Source organism: Lissotriton helveticus, chromosome 1_1 (genome assembly GCF_964261635.1).
Source record: "Lissotriton helveticus chromosome 1_1, aLisHel1.1, whole genome shotgun sequence".
NCBI lineage: Eukaryota > Metazoa > Chordata > Amphibia > Caudata > Salamandridae > Lissotriton > Lissotriton helveticus.
This window is the reverse complement of record NC_136057.1, coordinates 252920977-252933833: the sequence shown is the minus strand read 5'-3', so window position 1 is coordinate 252933833 and position 12857 is coordinate 252920977. Positions and strand designations below refer to the sequence as shown.

General features: G+C 43.3%; 1 protein-coding gene across 1 annotated transcript in view; it reads right to left on the bottom strand.

Annotated features, from left to right (window-relative positions):
• Positions 1–12857, bottom strand: part of LOC144769040 (glycine N-acyltransferase-like) — a 304146-nt gene that overhangs the window by 205529 nt on the left and 85760 nt on the right. The window contains exons 3-4 of the mRNA XM_078653036.1: positions 6487–6594; positions 2452–2578 (exon numbers count right to left, since the gene is read on the bottom strand). Coding sequence (XP_078509162.1) covers positions 2452–2578; positions 6487–6594 — 235 coding nt within the window. The remainder of the gene's footprint in view (positions 1–2451; positions 2579–6486; positions 6595–12857) is intronic.

Sequence of the window (12857 nt, the reverse complement as noted above, 5' to 3'; positions counted from 1 at the left end):
CAGTATGGTTGTCCTGGCTTAACAGTGTTTCGTGTCTCACAAAGATTCCAGGCTTACTGGAGAAGCTTCAATCCGTATGAGGTCTAGGCAGGCCATATTATCCCCTAAGCAACCCAGGTAGCCCAGGTCTATGCACTCAATGGGAACCAAAGACAAGAATATGGTAGATATTCTGGATGAAAAAGGAGCGCCTCTAATGCATCCTTTGAGGACAACCAAGACAAGCTTAACTCCTCACAGCTACCCCAGTCCAGCAATCTCATCTCCAAGGATAAGGGAGAGAATTACCCTTTTTAGTACCTAAATGGGTTGAGGCATTTTATACATTCAGGTCCTACACTGGAGTTTCTACACTGTCCACCCAAAAACGGAACGTCATCACTTGAGCGAACTTCAATAGGACATTCTCCTATGTCTTCTCAAAGGAGTGGTGAATATGATCCCAACATGCTGGTGAAATCATTATTCCTCATTCTTTCTTGTAAAGAAGAAGACAGGACTGACAGAACTGAAGAATTTCTTTAAAAAAAAATATGAAAAATGGTAACATTGCAAGGCGCCTTCATGTATCTCCAGAATTACCTGATCATCTTGGAGCTTCAAGATGCGTATTTCAAAATCCATATATATTGCAAGCACAGGAAAAAGAACACGGTGCACAGGACACAGTTTGTGAAAATTGTTACTTTTCGTTTTGTAATATTTCCATTTATATGTATCCATTGTACATACACGGTGTACCAAAGAATATTGGACATCAGTTTTTAAAGGAGATAATTTAGACATATTTGTGTTCAATATAGTCAGTGCAGTCCATAAATCCAGTTTCACAAGTTCAACTCTACTTACTAACTTACATCCATTTTAAGAGCTGCCTTTGTGGCCTGCCCCGGCCCCCCTCTTGACCTCCTTAACCAATCTCTTTTGTCAGGTTCTGTCCCCAAGGCTTTCAAAAGCGCTGTGGTGGTCCCCATTTTAAAAAAACCTGGGCTTGATCCTACCACGTTGGCAAACTATCGTCCCATTTCCCTCCTCCCTTACCTGGGAAAGGTCTTGGAGACTTACGTCACCCGCTGCCTCAGTGCTTTTATCGAGGAAACACACTTCCTCGAGGATCGACAGGCTGGTTTTAGACCTGCTCACTCCACTGAGGCAGTGGTGGTGGCAGTTATGGACACGCTGAAACAGGGAGCTGATAAGAACTTGGCCCAGGCCCTTGTACTTCTAGATCTTTCAGCCGCATTTGACACGGTCGACCATGGAATCCTGGTCGACCGTGTCAGAAATGCTGGCATCTCTGGGCTGGCCCTGTCATGGGTGGTGTCCTTTCTCCAATCCCGTTCTCAATCTGTTCGCCTTTCCTCCTTTTCTGCCCCCCTATCCTCACTCTCCTGTGGTGTTCCCCAGGGTTCTGCTCTGTCCCCGCTTTTGTTCAACCTTTATATGCAGCCCCTCCTTGTTTCTCTTCGTCAGTTCTCAGTTACTGCTTTCAATTATGCAGATGATCTGCAGCTTATTTTTCCCATCAATCCTTCCCCTTCCTCCTGTTCCAATTTTCAAAATGCCATGCTCTTTATTTATGAGTGGATGAACCTTAGCCAATTAAAGCTCAATCCAAGTAAAACGGAGCTGGTGGTGACCGGCGGCCCCCTCACCCCCTGGTCTCCCAACTTTTGGCCTACCGCTCTGGGTTCCCCTCCTTGTCCAGTGAATACTGTGAAGAGCTTGGGGGTTACCATTTCTAGTGACCTCTCGATGCGGCCACATATTAACACCGTCACCTCGGCCTGCTTTTATCATCTTCGCCGTATCGGGAAGATCCGCAGGTTTTTATCCCAAGAGGCCCTTATTCTTGTTGTCCTGGCCCTCATCACCTCACGTCTAGACTATGCCAACTGTCTATACGTGGGGGTTCCTGCCTGTCACCTCTCCCGACTTCAACTGGTTCAGAACCAGGCAGCCAGATTAATCTTCCAGCAGCCTAAACACCAGCATGTCACCCCTCTGCTGAAGACCTTACACTGGCTCCCAGTTGCGCAACGGTGTGTTTTTAAGATGGCCTGCACCATTTTTAAATCCCTGTTCACCTGTGCCCCTGTCTTTATCTCTTCTTGTTTGCACGCTTATGTTCCTTCCCGTCACCTCAGATCTTCTGCCCACAATCTTCTGATCACTCCCAGGTTCAACCGCAAGAAACACGGGGGTGCCTGTTTCTCTTTTCTTGCTCCCGCCACCTGGAATTCCCTTCCTCTTTCTATTCGTCTGTCCACTGACTATCGCTGTTTTCGCACTTTACTGAAGACCCACCTGTTCCGTCTTGCGCATGGTTAGCTGCCTGATCCCGACTGTTTTCTCCCATCCGGTCTCGAGCGCCAAGAAACCAATTGGTGTATGTGCGCGGTACCAAATCTCTTTTAATAATAATAATAATAATAATAATAATAATAATACCTTGTATCAGCAGGCATTGATTCCAGTTGATGACATCGGTGGTCCACAGCATTGCCCTAAAGTTCTCTGGATCTTTAGTGAAGACATTGTAGGTGTTTATGTAGATGTTAGTATCATCCATCATTTCCTAAACAAACATTGGAAAACCACATATGGCACTTAGTGATTGACAACTGCTGTGCTCCTGAGAACCTCAGCTTTCAAGTTTTGAGTCTCCAACACCAACGGCGATGGAGCTACCAACACTCTGTGCATCAACCACTAAGCAGTTGCCTTTCAAGAAAGGTTGGTCTTTAAATTTGCCAATTTCTAGTTAAAATTACAACAACAACAAAATTGAGATCTGGAAAAGTAGAAGAAAGATATGCTAGAAGCTGACCCTTTGATACAGAAACTTTGAAATGAGTATGACATAGCAGCAAACATAGAGAACCATCAATGTTTTCTTGGCTGCTGACAATTGTGAATTATGATGCACTGCATTAAAAACACATGTGGATGCATGGTCCCTTCTTGCACTTGCAGCAGTAAGATGGGATGGTTACATATAGGCCATTTTACGCATGACACATGTTGCTTTTCATGATTACACCATTTGACTGGGCAAAACTTGTGTCCTTTCACTGACACTTTTTGCCTTGTGGAAAAGCTTGTGTTCAATATAAGAGAAATGTGTTGCGTGTGGTGCAGTGCCAATGATGAATGCTATAAGCCTGATCTTGGTATTTTTAACCCTGGGCGTAGTTCGCGAAGTAGCGCTACGCGAAGTGCACTTCGCACTACGCAAACTTCACTTGGCACTACGCGAGCTGCGCAGTAGCATGTTCGCACTGTGCAAGATATTTTCTGCCGCTCAAGTAGATTTTTACTCGAGCGGCAGCTATCTCAACGCGAACTGGTAGTTTCTCATCGCAAGCGGTCGCGAGCATGCACGACCACTCGCAATGAGAAACCTGACCTTCCCGCGTTGGGAGTCTCGCCAGGATGTCATTTTGCTTGCTTGCGGTCGCAAACATGACGTTGAGGACCGCGAACAAGCAAAAAATGACCGCTGCACTACGCTACGCTATGCTGCGCTATGCATGTTCGCACTGTGCTACGTGCAGATCGCATAGTGCGAAGTTGCGCAAACTTCACAAACTACGCGAGCGTAGCGTAGTGCTTCGCCCAGGGTTAGTTATTTTGGTAAATCACAATAAAGGTAGTAGGCTTGTCATATTTATTGTAAAAAGCATGTTAAAATCTAGGGGCATTTAAGAGTGGATAGTTGAGGGGCTGCTTGAGGAATGCAGCCCAAGATGGCTGTATAGTTTCAAGCTCCTGTGATTTAGCTGAAAATCCACTCAAAACCTCAGGATGGCACACTGAAAATTATCATCAGTGACAATGTCTGGCCAGCACAACAGCTATGGACATAAAAATTCCGCAAAGGAGCTGCCAACTCTGCTCCATTAAACAGTAAACCTGCTGCTGGTGGAGAGGCATACTCGTGGCATGAGTGGATTGCAGGCTTTTGCTGAGCTGAACTGCACTGACTGGAGGTCAGTCTACTGGGGAATATAGAGAGGACCTTACACTGCGCTGCACAAGTGGAAGAGATCCAGGAAGCTTGCTCCAGGGCAATTTCCATGCTGATGACTTATGGCTGGCCTAGGAGATGCTGGTGAAGGAGAGGTCACTCCAGAGGAAGCTGTGCATCATGCCTGAGCCTGGCGAAGCATTGCACTCTGTAAATGGCTAGTGAGTGCTGGACCCTCATAAATGGTAGAGTGAAGGCATGGTAATGCTTGGACCAAAGAAAGTCGAGTGCAGACTAGGAAGGTGTGATACTATACTCAACAGCTGATGCTTGCTTGGCAGCCCAGGTGGTTGCTGCTCTGGCAGGATGCTGCACACTTGGCTAGGTAGATTGCATGCTAACCCGGCCGCCTTGCCCACCTCACCGTACCTCATATAAATTAGATGCAGCATAGGATACACATACCAGTTCATGATTGCTAATGCATGGCTAAGATCGCTATCACAGCCAACTGTAATGAAATATTGCTGAGACAGTGCTCTGTCCAGTGAGAAAAGGGACTTGACTTATTACTAGAAACACTACACCAGTAAGAACAGTTGCTGTCTTAGACACCAATCCCCCATGAATGCACACAGCTGCAGGTTAAGCAGTCCACCAACTGTGCAACAGAAAAAGCAGCCTTGTTCAGTTCATATGAACTTACTGATATAGAACATTTGTGGATTAAATAACACTTGCAAAGACAGGAAAGTTTTGTCATACCTAGACTGCCACAATATACATATATGTCTGGTACCACAAACACATTTAAGCCCCTAGCCATAGGTTTGCCTCCCATTGTAGCGATCACAGATTATGTTCCTCCTATTCCACCTATGCTAGGGGTGTGCCCGTGAAAATTCAAAAAGGTAGGTAGAAAAATAAGTTTATTTGGACAATTGTTCATAAAACATTCTAAATCACAGTTACAGTGTAACATAGATTTTAAGCCTGTCTGACTAACCCAATCCCCCTACTAGAATTTATTTTTAAAACTCTGTTTGACAGAGTGCAAAAACCGAGCAATTCCTACTGTCACATCTAAGTAACACATTTCTGACAGCATTTCTACAGTATTCATGCTTTGAACAATTTGATATTTAAAAAAACAGAGGTCTTAAAACGTAATGCGATTGGAAAGATAAAAAGCACCGTCCATCAATTTATGCCGTAAAGAACATATCACATTAGGGGAAGGGGCAGAGATGGCTGATATCCTGGACCCTGGCCCAACTAGAGCCGAATGAGTGGATTGGATTACATCGTACTCTTGCACTTGAAATATAATTCTGTAGGCAGGGATGAGGTAAGTGTGTCAGGTATGGAGAGACAAGATCATGGCTTAGAGTTGATACAGAAAAACTGATGGAAGATTTCTAAATTAGATAGGCTAGGTCAAGAGTCCCGGCCACCTTTGCTGCAGACTCTTTCAATACTTGTTTACATGGAAAAGGGGACCAGGACGTAATTGTGCCATGATTGAAATGCAGTTTCTTAATACAACTTAGTCTATTCCTTACTTCCCTTGCCTACTTTCTTACACTGCCTGGAATCTCATCCCAACAAAGTTTGGATATCTTTCCCACTCCGTCCTCCTCAGAGAGTCTATTGCAGAACCTTAAAGCCTGGGTGGGCGCCAACAGGTTTCACAGGGTGATGTTGAACTCCCTCCTTACGCCCTGGACCATAGTGCCGGGTGGGAGTGACAGGAGTCTCCTAAGAAATGCCTTTTCTAGTTCATCCAGGGATGGCTCCTCTGCTTCAGAACTGCTCTTCAAGCCCTTGTATTGTTGCATCTGGATGGAAGTAACGCCATGCCACATGTGCTTCTAAACTCCACACTGCCACCCACGAAGGACATCTTACATGCCATAGCATGCCTCATCCAGGGCTTGAAGATATATGATCACATCACGCCTATCCTGATGGAGCTCCATTAGTTTCACTTGCCGGCCAGCATCATCATCAAAACCAGCTGCATCATTTATGACGCCTTCACAACCAACATACCCGCTTATCTTGCAGACAGGTTCACCATTTGTAATGGGTCTTGGCACACCTGCAGCCAGGACATAATCTGACTGCATAATAAGAAGCATACAAAATAAAATAAAAGGCTGCAGGCCTTTTGCATTGATGTGCCCAGGATCTGGAACAACATCCCAGTAACCAACAGCCATCACTCTGAGGGAAAGTCTGAATGGAAACGATCATTCACAGCCATTGACCTAGAACACCGTATTGAGACTGTCAACAATGTTGTACCTATATGTTGTTTTCGGTCATCCATGTTGTAGCTAAGGCTTCCAAACATGTCACATTGTCTATCAAGGAGATGTCTGATGGTAGTGTATTTTATTACCTACCAAACAGGGACAGGGACCAGCTCTCATTAATGCATATTTAATAATTGTTTAAAACACAAATAGGCACTGTGAGGTCCTATTCATAGGAAGCTCTATCCTATTACTCACCTCTGGCCGTTTTTTGCAAATCACAGTTTTAAAGTCAGGCCAGGAATCCACGAGAACCTCCATATTTAAAGGATTACCACGGTTTATGTAGAAAATCGAGCCATAGACCTGGAATTAAGATTTAAAAAAGTAAATGCAATAGTTGTATCTCATAGACATTGCAGGAACAGAAAAAAAACCTAAATCATAGCAAATATTTCAAAAAATTATTTCACTAGCTAGAAGCCAATTCATGTGGACAGATGCACTTTGGCCACAGTATGGAGTGGCATTCTCTCACTCTTTCCAGTGGTGCACACTTACAGCTGTGAATTTGGAGCCGAGTGGGACATTGCACTGTATTATAGCAAGTGTGCTGTCCGAAGTGCAGCTGTGAACATGTGTCTGCACTTGGAAAATGCATTCATGAAAGGCCGGGAGACCTTTTCCCCTTTTTCAAGGGGCACACTCGGAGAGGTCACTGCTGACCGTGGGACGCCTAAATGAAGCACACAGACGTGGGCCTCCAGACTGCCTCTTTGCCTGTGAGCCTTTATCTGTAATACGGAGCTCTGTTATGGACTGCATTATAGGAGGCAACACACAAGCGTGTGCAGCCCATTCTGTACAACTAAAGTGCCACGGGGTAAAGAAAGAAGGGGCACATGCCCGTTCCTCCCCTAAATTCCCAGAGGGGACTGAAAGTAAAATGGCCCCATTGGCACTTTGGAATTTAATAAAGGCCCGCAAAGGCTTGCATGGCTGCTTTTGTGATATAGATCACACAATTGCTACATGTGTCAAAGCTATCTCAGGAGGTGCATGTTATATTTATATGTTATCTGCTTCATCTATTTGTCTGATTTGCATGTCTCCCTGATTAGAATGTTGCATCCCTATGATGCTTGACATGGTTCCATGATGATGTCAGGTCTGAGCTTCAGTGAGCAGTTGGTCCAGCTGTGTCTGGCATGAAGAGTTCGGGTCTTTCTTTGAGGAATAAATCTACATGAAGAATACCAGTGGATTGCAGCTTTTATTTATATCACAACAAATTTGGTGACGTTTAAGTTTGGCCAGGCAGTTGGATGTAAGTATTTTATCAAAGAAGATAGTCATCCTGGACTGAGGGAAAAGAACCCAACTCATTGAAAATTTAGGATTGTTTTAAAAAAAATTGGAGAAGAATGAGCTGGAATGGAAGGATATATATATATATATATATAAACAGGAAAAGGCGTGGAAGCTTATTTATGAAGGAACATGTGCTGGTAAGAGACATTAACTTTTGTTCGCTATCCTCTGTCTAAAAAGAGAAGGAAAGTAATTAGACTAATTTCTTTCAGTCATGGAATTGATAGACTGCTGCAAGTTGTGTTTAAACAAGTTTTATAGAAAGAATAAGAATGAGAATGTGAAGCATCAATAACACCGTTTATATAATCTGCGCAAGAAGAGTGAGGATTTTAGTTAGAGGAGATCTGCCTGACGTGACAAAATATTTTATTTCAACTCAAAGAGCAAGTCTGAGCAGAGGCAATTGTACGTTATTGGAGAAATTTATTTAAATGCACAGAAGGTGCAGAACGGCGAGTATAGAAGCTTTATTATCTTAAAAGCACAACTGTGGATGAAATTGCGATATGAACTGACAGTTATTCATGCGCCATAGACTTGAAAGACAGAGTGTGATTAAGTGCCTGTTGTTCAAATATCAACAAAGCACGAGCGGCGAAGCGCATGGCAGAGCGCGCAGCTCTGTTGAGAATTAACAGATCACAGAGGCAGCGCGCGTGTAATTAATCTCCTTATGTGTGTTGAAAACAAACAAGAGCAGAAGCAGCCAGGCGCGTGGGAGAGCGCGTGGTGGTAAAGAGCATTCGAGTCTTGACAATTAAAACACGCAGCGCGAGGTCAATGCGCAAGGAGTATTTACATTAAAAGAAGCGTGAAACTATTATAAACCAGCTGTTTTGTCTCGAAGATTTAGACCGAACAAGAGCGAGAATGTGCTTATTATCAAAATAATAAAGGCTTTAAATAAATAACACGGCGATCTGGAGGAACAAAAAGGGACATTAAAGTGCTATATTCGAAACGAAGGGAAGGAAAGGAGGAAGGTGACACAAAAACAATGGTTAAGGCAGGAAAAGTCAGGAATGCTTTTGGACAATATGTAACAGAAAAAATACTTACTTTTGTTGAGTGTGGAGTAAACAATACCCTGGAAGTGTGCAGATTGAAGTGAACAAGCTCATTTGTGAGCATTTTGTCACATACGCTCCTATTGGATGGTTGTGAACATTCTAAAAAAAAAATCTAGGATTCTGCTGCCACCTTGTGCTGAGAAGTTGAAGTACAATTAAAAAAGGGATGTTAGCACTGCAATAGTAATTCCACCAGCTTTCTTGATGTCACCAGGTGAACCAAATGTTGAATGGGAGGATTGGATAGACTGTTATGAGAATTATTTAGTGGCATTAGATGGCACGGAATTTTCTTCTGCAAGAAAGAAGGTATTACTGTTAGGTAATTTAGGGAAAGAAGGGCAACACATTTTCAAATACCTGCCTGATGGAGAGGATTTGGATGATGTCTATAAGGAAGCTGTTATGAAGCTAGAAAAAAGGTTTGCGAAGCATGTAAATGTGGTTATGCGACGACATAAGTTCTACACTCAGCCCTAGAGACAGAATGAAAGTATTGACGAATTTGTTGCCAGGTTAAGGGAACTATCAGCTAAGTGTAAATTTCGCGCTATGCAGGAAGAAATGATTCGTGACCAACTGTGCAATGCCACTGTAAAAAAACTCAGGAAAGGCTGTGTGCCTCGAGTGACCCGACGCTGAAAGAGGCCATAGCTATTGCGAAAGTAGTTGAAGAATCAGAAAAATGCAACGAGGAGATGAAGATAAGTTCAAGCGGCAGTAAAGAAGTCTCAATTGTGGAAGACAATGGTGAAAGTGTATGTGCTATAAAGAACAACACTCAGAGCAACTATAATAGGAATTTTAACAGAACGTCAGGAAAAAATGGGGAGCAGCATTGTTTAAGATGCGGGAGTACATACCACTTGGCGGACTCAAAACAATGTTATGCAGTTGGTAAAGACTGTTTGAAGTGTGGCAAAAGAGGTCACTTGGCACGCATGTGCAAGCAACAGTGTGAGAAAGTGGGATGTGTGATCGACTCAACATCCAATTAAAGAGTTGTGGTTGTTGATGGTGATGTGGATGTTATGGAAATTGCTGGTATAGAGAGAAGAAGAACATGGCCTGAGGCAAACTTCGAGATAAATGGGAAAATAGTTTCATTGATGGTAGATACAGGTTCACTGTATACTATCATACCTCAGGTGATTTATGATAAGACATGGGGGAGCGGGTCTTTATCTAGGTCTGATGCAAGGCTTAAATCGTATCAAGGGAATGTCATTGATGTGGTAGGATGCATGGATGCAAAAATAAGGTTTGAAGGAAGAAAAACCCAAGGGAAAGTCTATGTGGCCAGGGGAGGACCACCAATTTTAGGGTGGCCACATCAATTTGATTTAGGAATTAAAGTAGACCCCACAGCGGAATTTCCAGTCATGAGTGTGAATGCAGCTAGTGCTGAAAATCTGGAGGATGTGTTGGATAAGTTTGGTGCTGTATTTGAACCAAGACTGGGAAAGTACAAGAATTATCAACATGTGATTAAGTTAAAGGAAAATTCTATCCCAGTAAAGCACTTTGCCAGAAGAGTTCCCATTGCAGCTAGAGCTAAGGTAAAAGATATAATACAACAAATGTTGGATGACAAGGTGATTGAGCCTGTGGAAGTGGTGGAATGGCTAAGTCCGGTTGTGATCACGAGCAAACAGGACATCTCTCTCAGATTCTGTGTGGATTTGAGGAGTTTGAATGAGAGTGTGATACCGGATAGGTATCCATTACCAAACAATAATGAGTTAATATTAATGCTGGATGGGGCTAAAGTTTTTAGTAAATTAGATATGCGGAGTGCTTATCATCGGGTGGAACTCAGTCCTAGTTCTAAAACACTCACTTCGTTCATCACAGTGGAGGGTACATTCCAGTTTTGTAGACTGCCCTTTGGGCTGTGTTCCTCTGCGAGTGTGTTTCAGCGCTTGATGAACTCAGTGTTATCCGGCAATAATAAGGCTGTTGTCTTTCAAGACGATATTTTAGTGTTTGGTAAGGATGAGAGGGAACATATTCTTGCACACTCAGAAGTGCCGGAAAGGATTGCAAAGGCTGGTTTGACGTTGAAGCGTGAAAAATGTAGGTTCAGGACACAATATGTGGAGTATTTGGGTCATTTGGTCACTAAAGATGGTATAAGGCCTAAGGAAAACTTGGTCAGTGCCATTGCAAATGCAAGGGTGCCGCATGATAGGGATTCATTGAGATCCTTCATGGGATTGGTAGAATACTACTCAAAATTTGGGATGAATTTTTCACAGAAAACAGAGTGTTTGAGGGAACTTTTAAGGAAAGGGAAGAAGTTTTCGTGGGATAAGATGCAACAATCTGCTTTTGATTTGATCAGGAAGGAGATTGTTCATGCGGGTGTTTTGACTCCCTTTCAGAGTGGTATGGAGAATATACTTACTGTGGATGCTAGTGGGGTAGGTATTGGAGCAGTTCTGGCACAAGTGCGTGGTGGAGTGGAAAGGACTGTTGCGTTTGCATCACGTTCGTTGTCAGAGTCTGAGTGTAACTACTCAGTTATAGAGAGGGAGGCTTTGGCTGCGGCGTGGGTAACACGTCATTTTAGAGTGTTTTTGTGGGGAAGTCGATTTAGGTTACGAACTGATCACAAACCATTGTTGAAGGTGTTAGGGCCAGGAGGGATTAGCAATTGTTCGGGTAGGTTGGCTAGGCTGGCTGTTAAATTGCAAGATTGTGATTGTAGAGTAGAGTATGTTCCAGGTTGGCTGAACAAGGTTGCTGATTGCTTGTCAAGACTGCCGGACAAAGAAGACATTGTTTCTGATTTTTCAACAAAGGAGGTGGTGGCGAGTGTTGACGATGCCTTAGAGAACTTGGGTGGTGCTATTCAAAGGAAAGTATGGATTAGTGAAATGGAGGGGGCTGCAACACTCATGGGTGTTTGTAGAATGGTGAAGGGTGACATTAGAAGGGAAAGTTCAGTCCCACTTGGTGTGCGTCCATTTTTAAAGATCGTGGATCAGTTGTCTGTGACCAAGGATGGTGTCGTCGTGCGTGAAGATAAATTTGTGCCGCCACAAGGTTTGAGGGATAAGCTGGTAAGACTTGCGCATGAGGGTCATATGGGACAAACGATGACTATAAGGAGGTTGAGAGAGTTTTATTGGTGGCCCTCCATGGATCAGCAGGTGAAGGTTTGTGTGGAAAGGTGTACGACTTGTAAGGAATCAGAAAAAAGGTTAAGGGTAGGTATTGGGTCGTCTGGTGAGCAACAGCATGTTTCGTTGGCTGATAGGGTTTGGGAAAAGGTTTGCTTGGATTTTATTGGCCCATTTTCATTTTTGAAGGACAATGGGGCCCGATTCACAGAATGAACTTTAGACTTAATCCTAAACTTACTACTATTTTGGTATTCACAGAATGCACTTACTACTTTTGGCATTCACAAGATGAACTTACTACTTTTGGTATTCACAGAAGTTAGGATTTTTTCTTAAGTTTGTCTTAAGACAAACTTAAGAAAAAATCCTAACTTCTGTGAATACCAAAAGTAGTAAGTGCATTCTGTGAATACCAAAATAGTAGTAAGTTTAGGATTGAGTATTAAGTTCATTCTGTGATTCGGGCCCAATGAGAGGTATGCAGTTGTTTTGGTTGATGCTAAATCTAAATGGGTAGCGGTTGCTTTCATGAATAGCATTACGACAAAAGCCACCATTGCTGTTTTGAGTGAGATTTTCAAGAGGGAAGGTTTTCCAGATATCTTGCTTACTGATAATGGCACACAACTCACATCATTGGAGATGAAGGAATTTTTAGATTCAGTTGGTGTAAAACATACGTGTTGTGCGTTGTACAACCCGCAAGGAAATGGACTTGTGGAACGCATCAACCGCATGGTTAAGGGCACAATGCAGTTAGCTCATGGATCTGGTTTGTCTGTAATTGAGTCTGTGAGTGACATGCTTTGGGCGTATCGCACAACTGTCAACAATGATCTAGGGAAAAGTCCTTTTGTTATGATGCGTGGGAGAAAGGCTGGCACAAAATTGCTTCCTTCTTGGATGCGTGGGCAAACAGTAAGGGGTGAGTCACGGCGTGAGAAACAGTCTGTGAAGGAAAACTGCTTTTACCAAGTTGGAGATTGGGTGAAAGTAAAACGTGGAGTATTTTTAAATTTGGTAAACAAGTTTAGTGGACCGTTTAAAATAAAGGCTT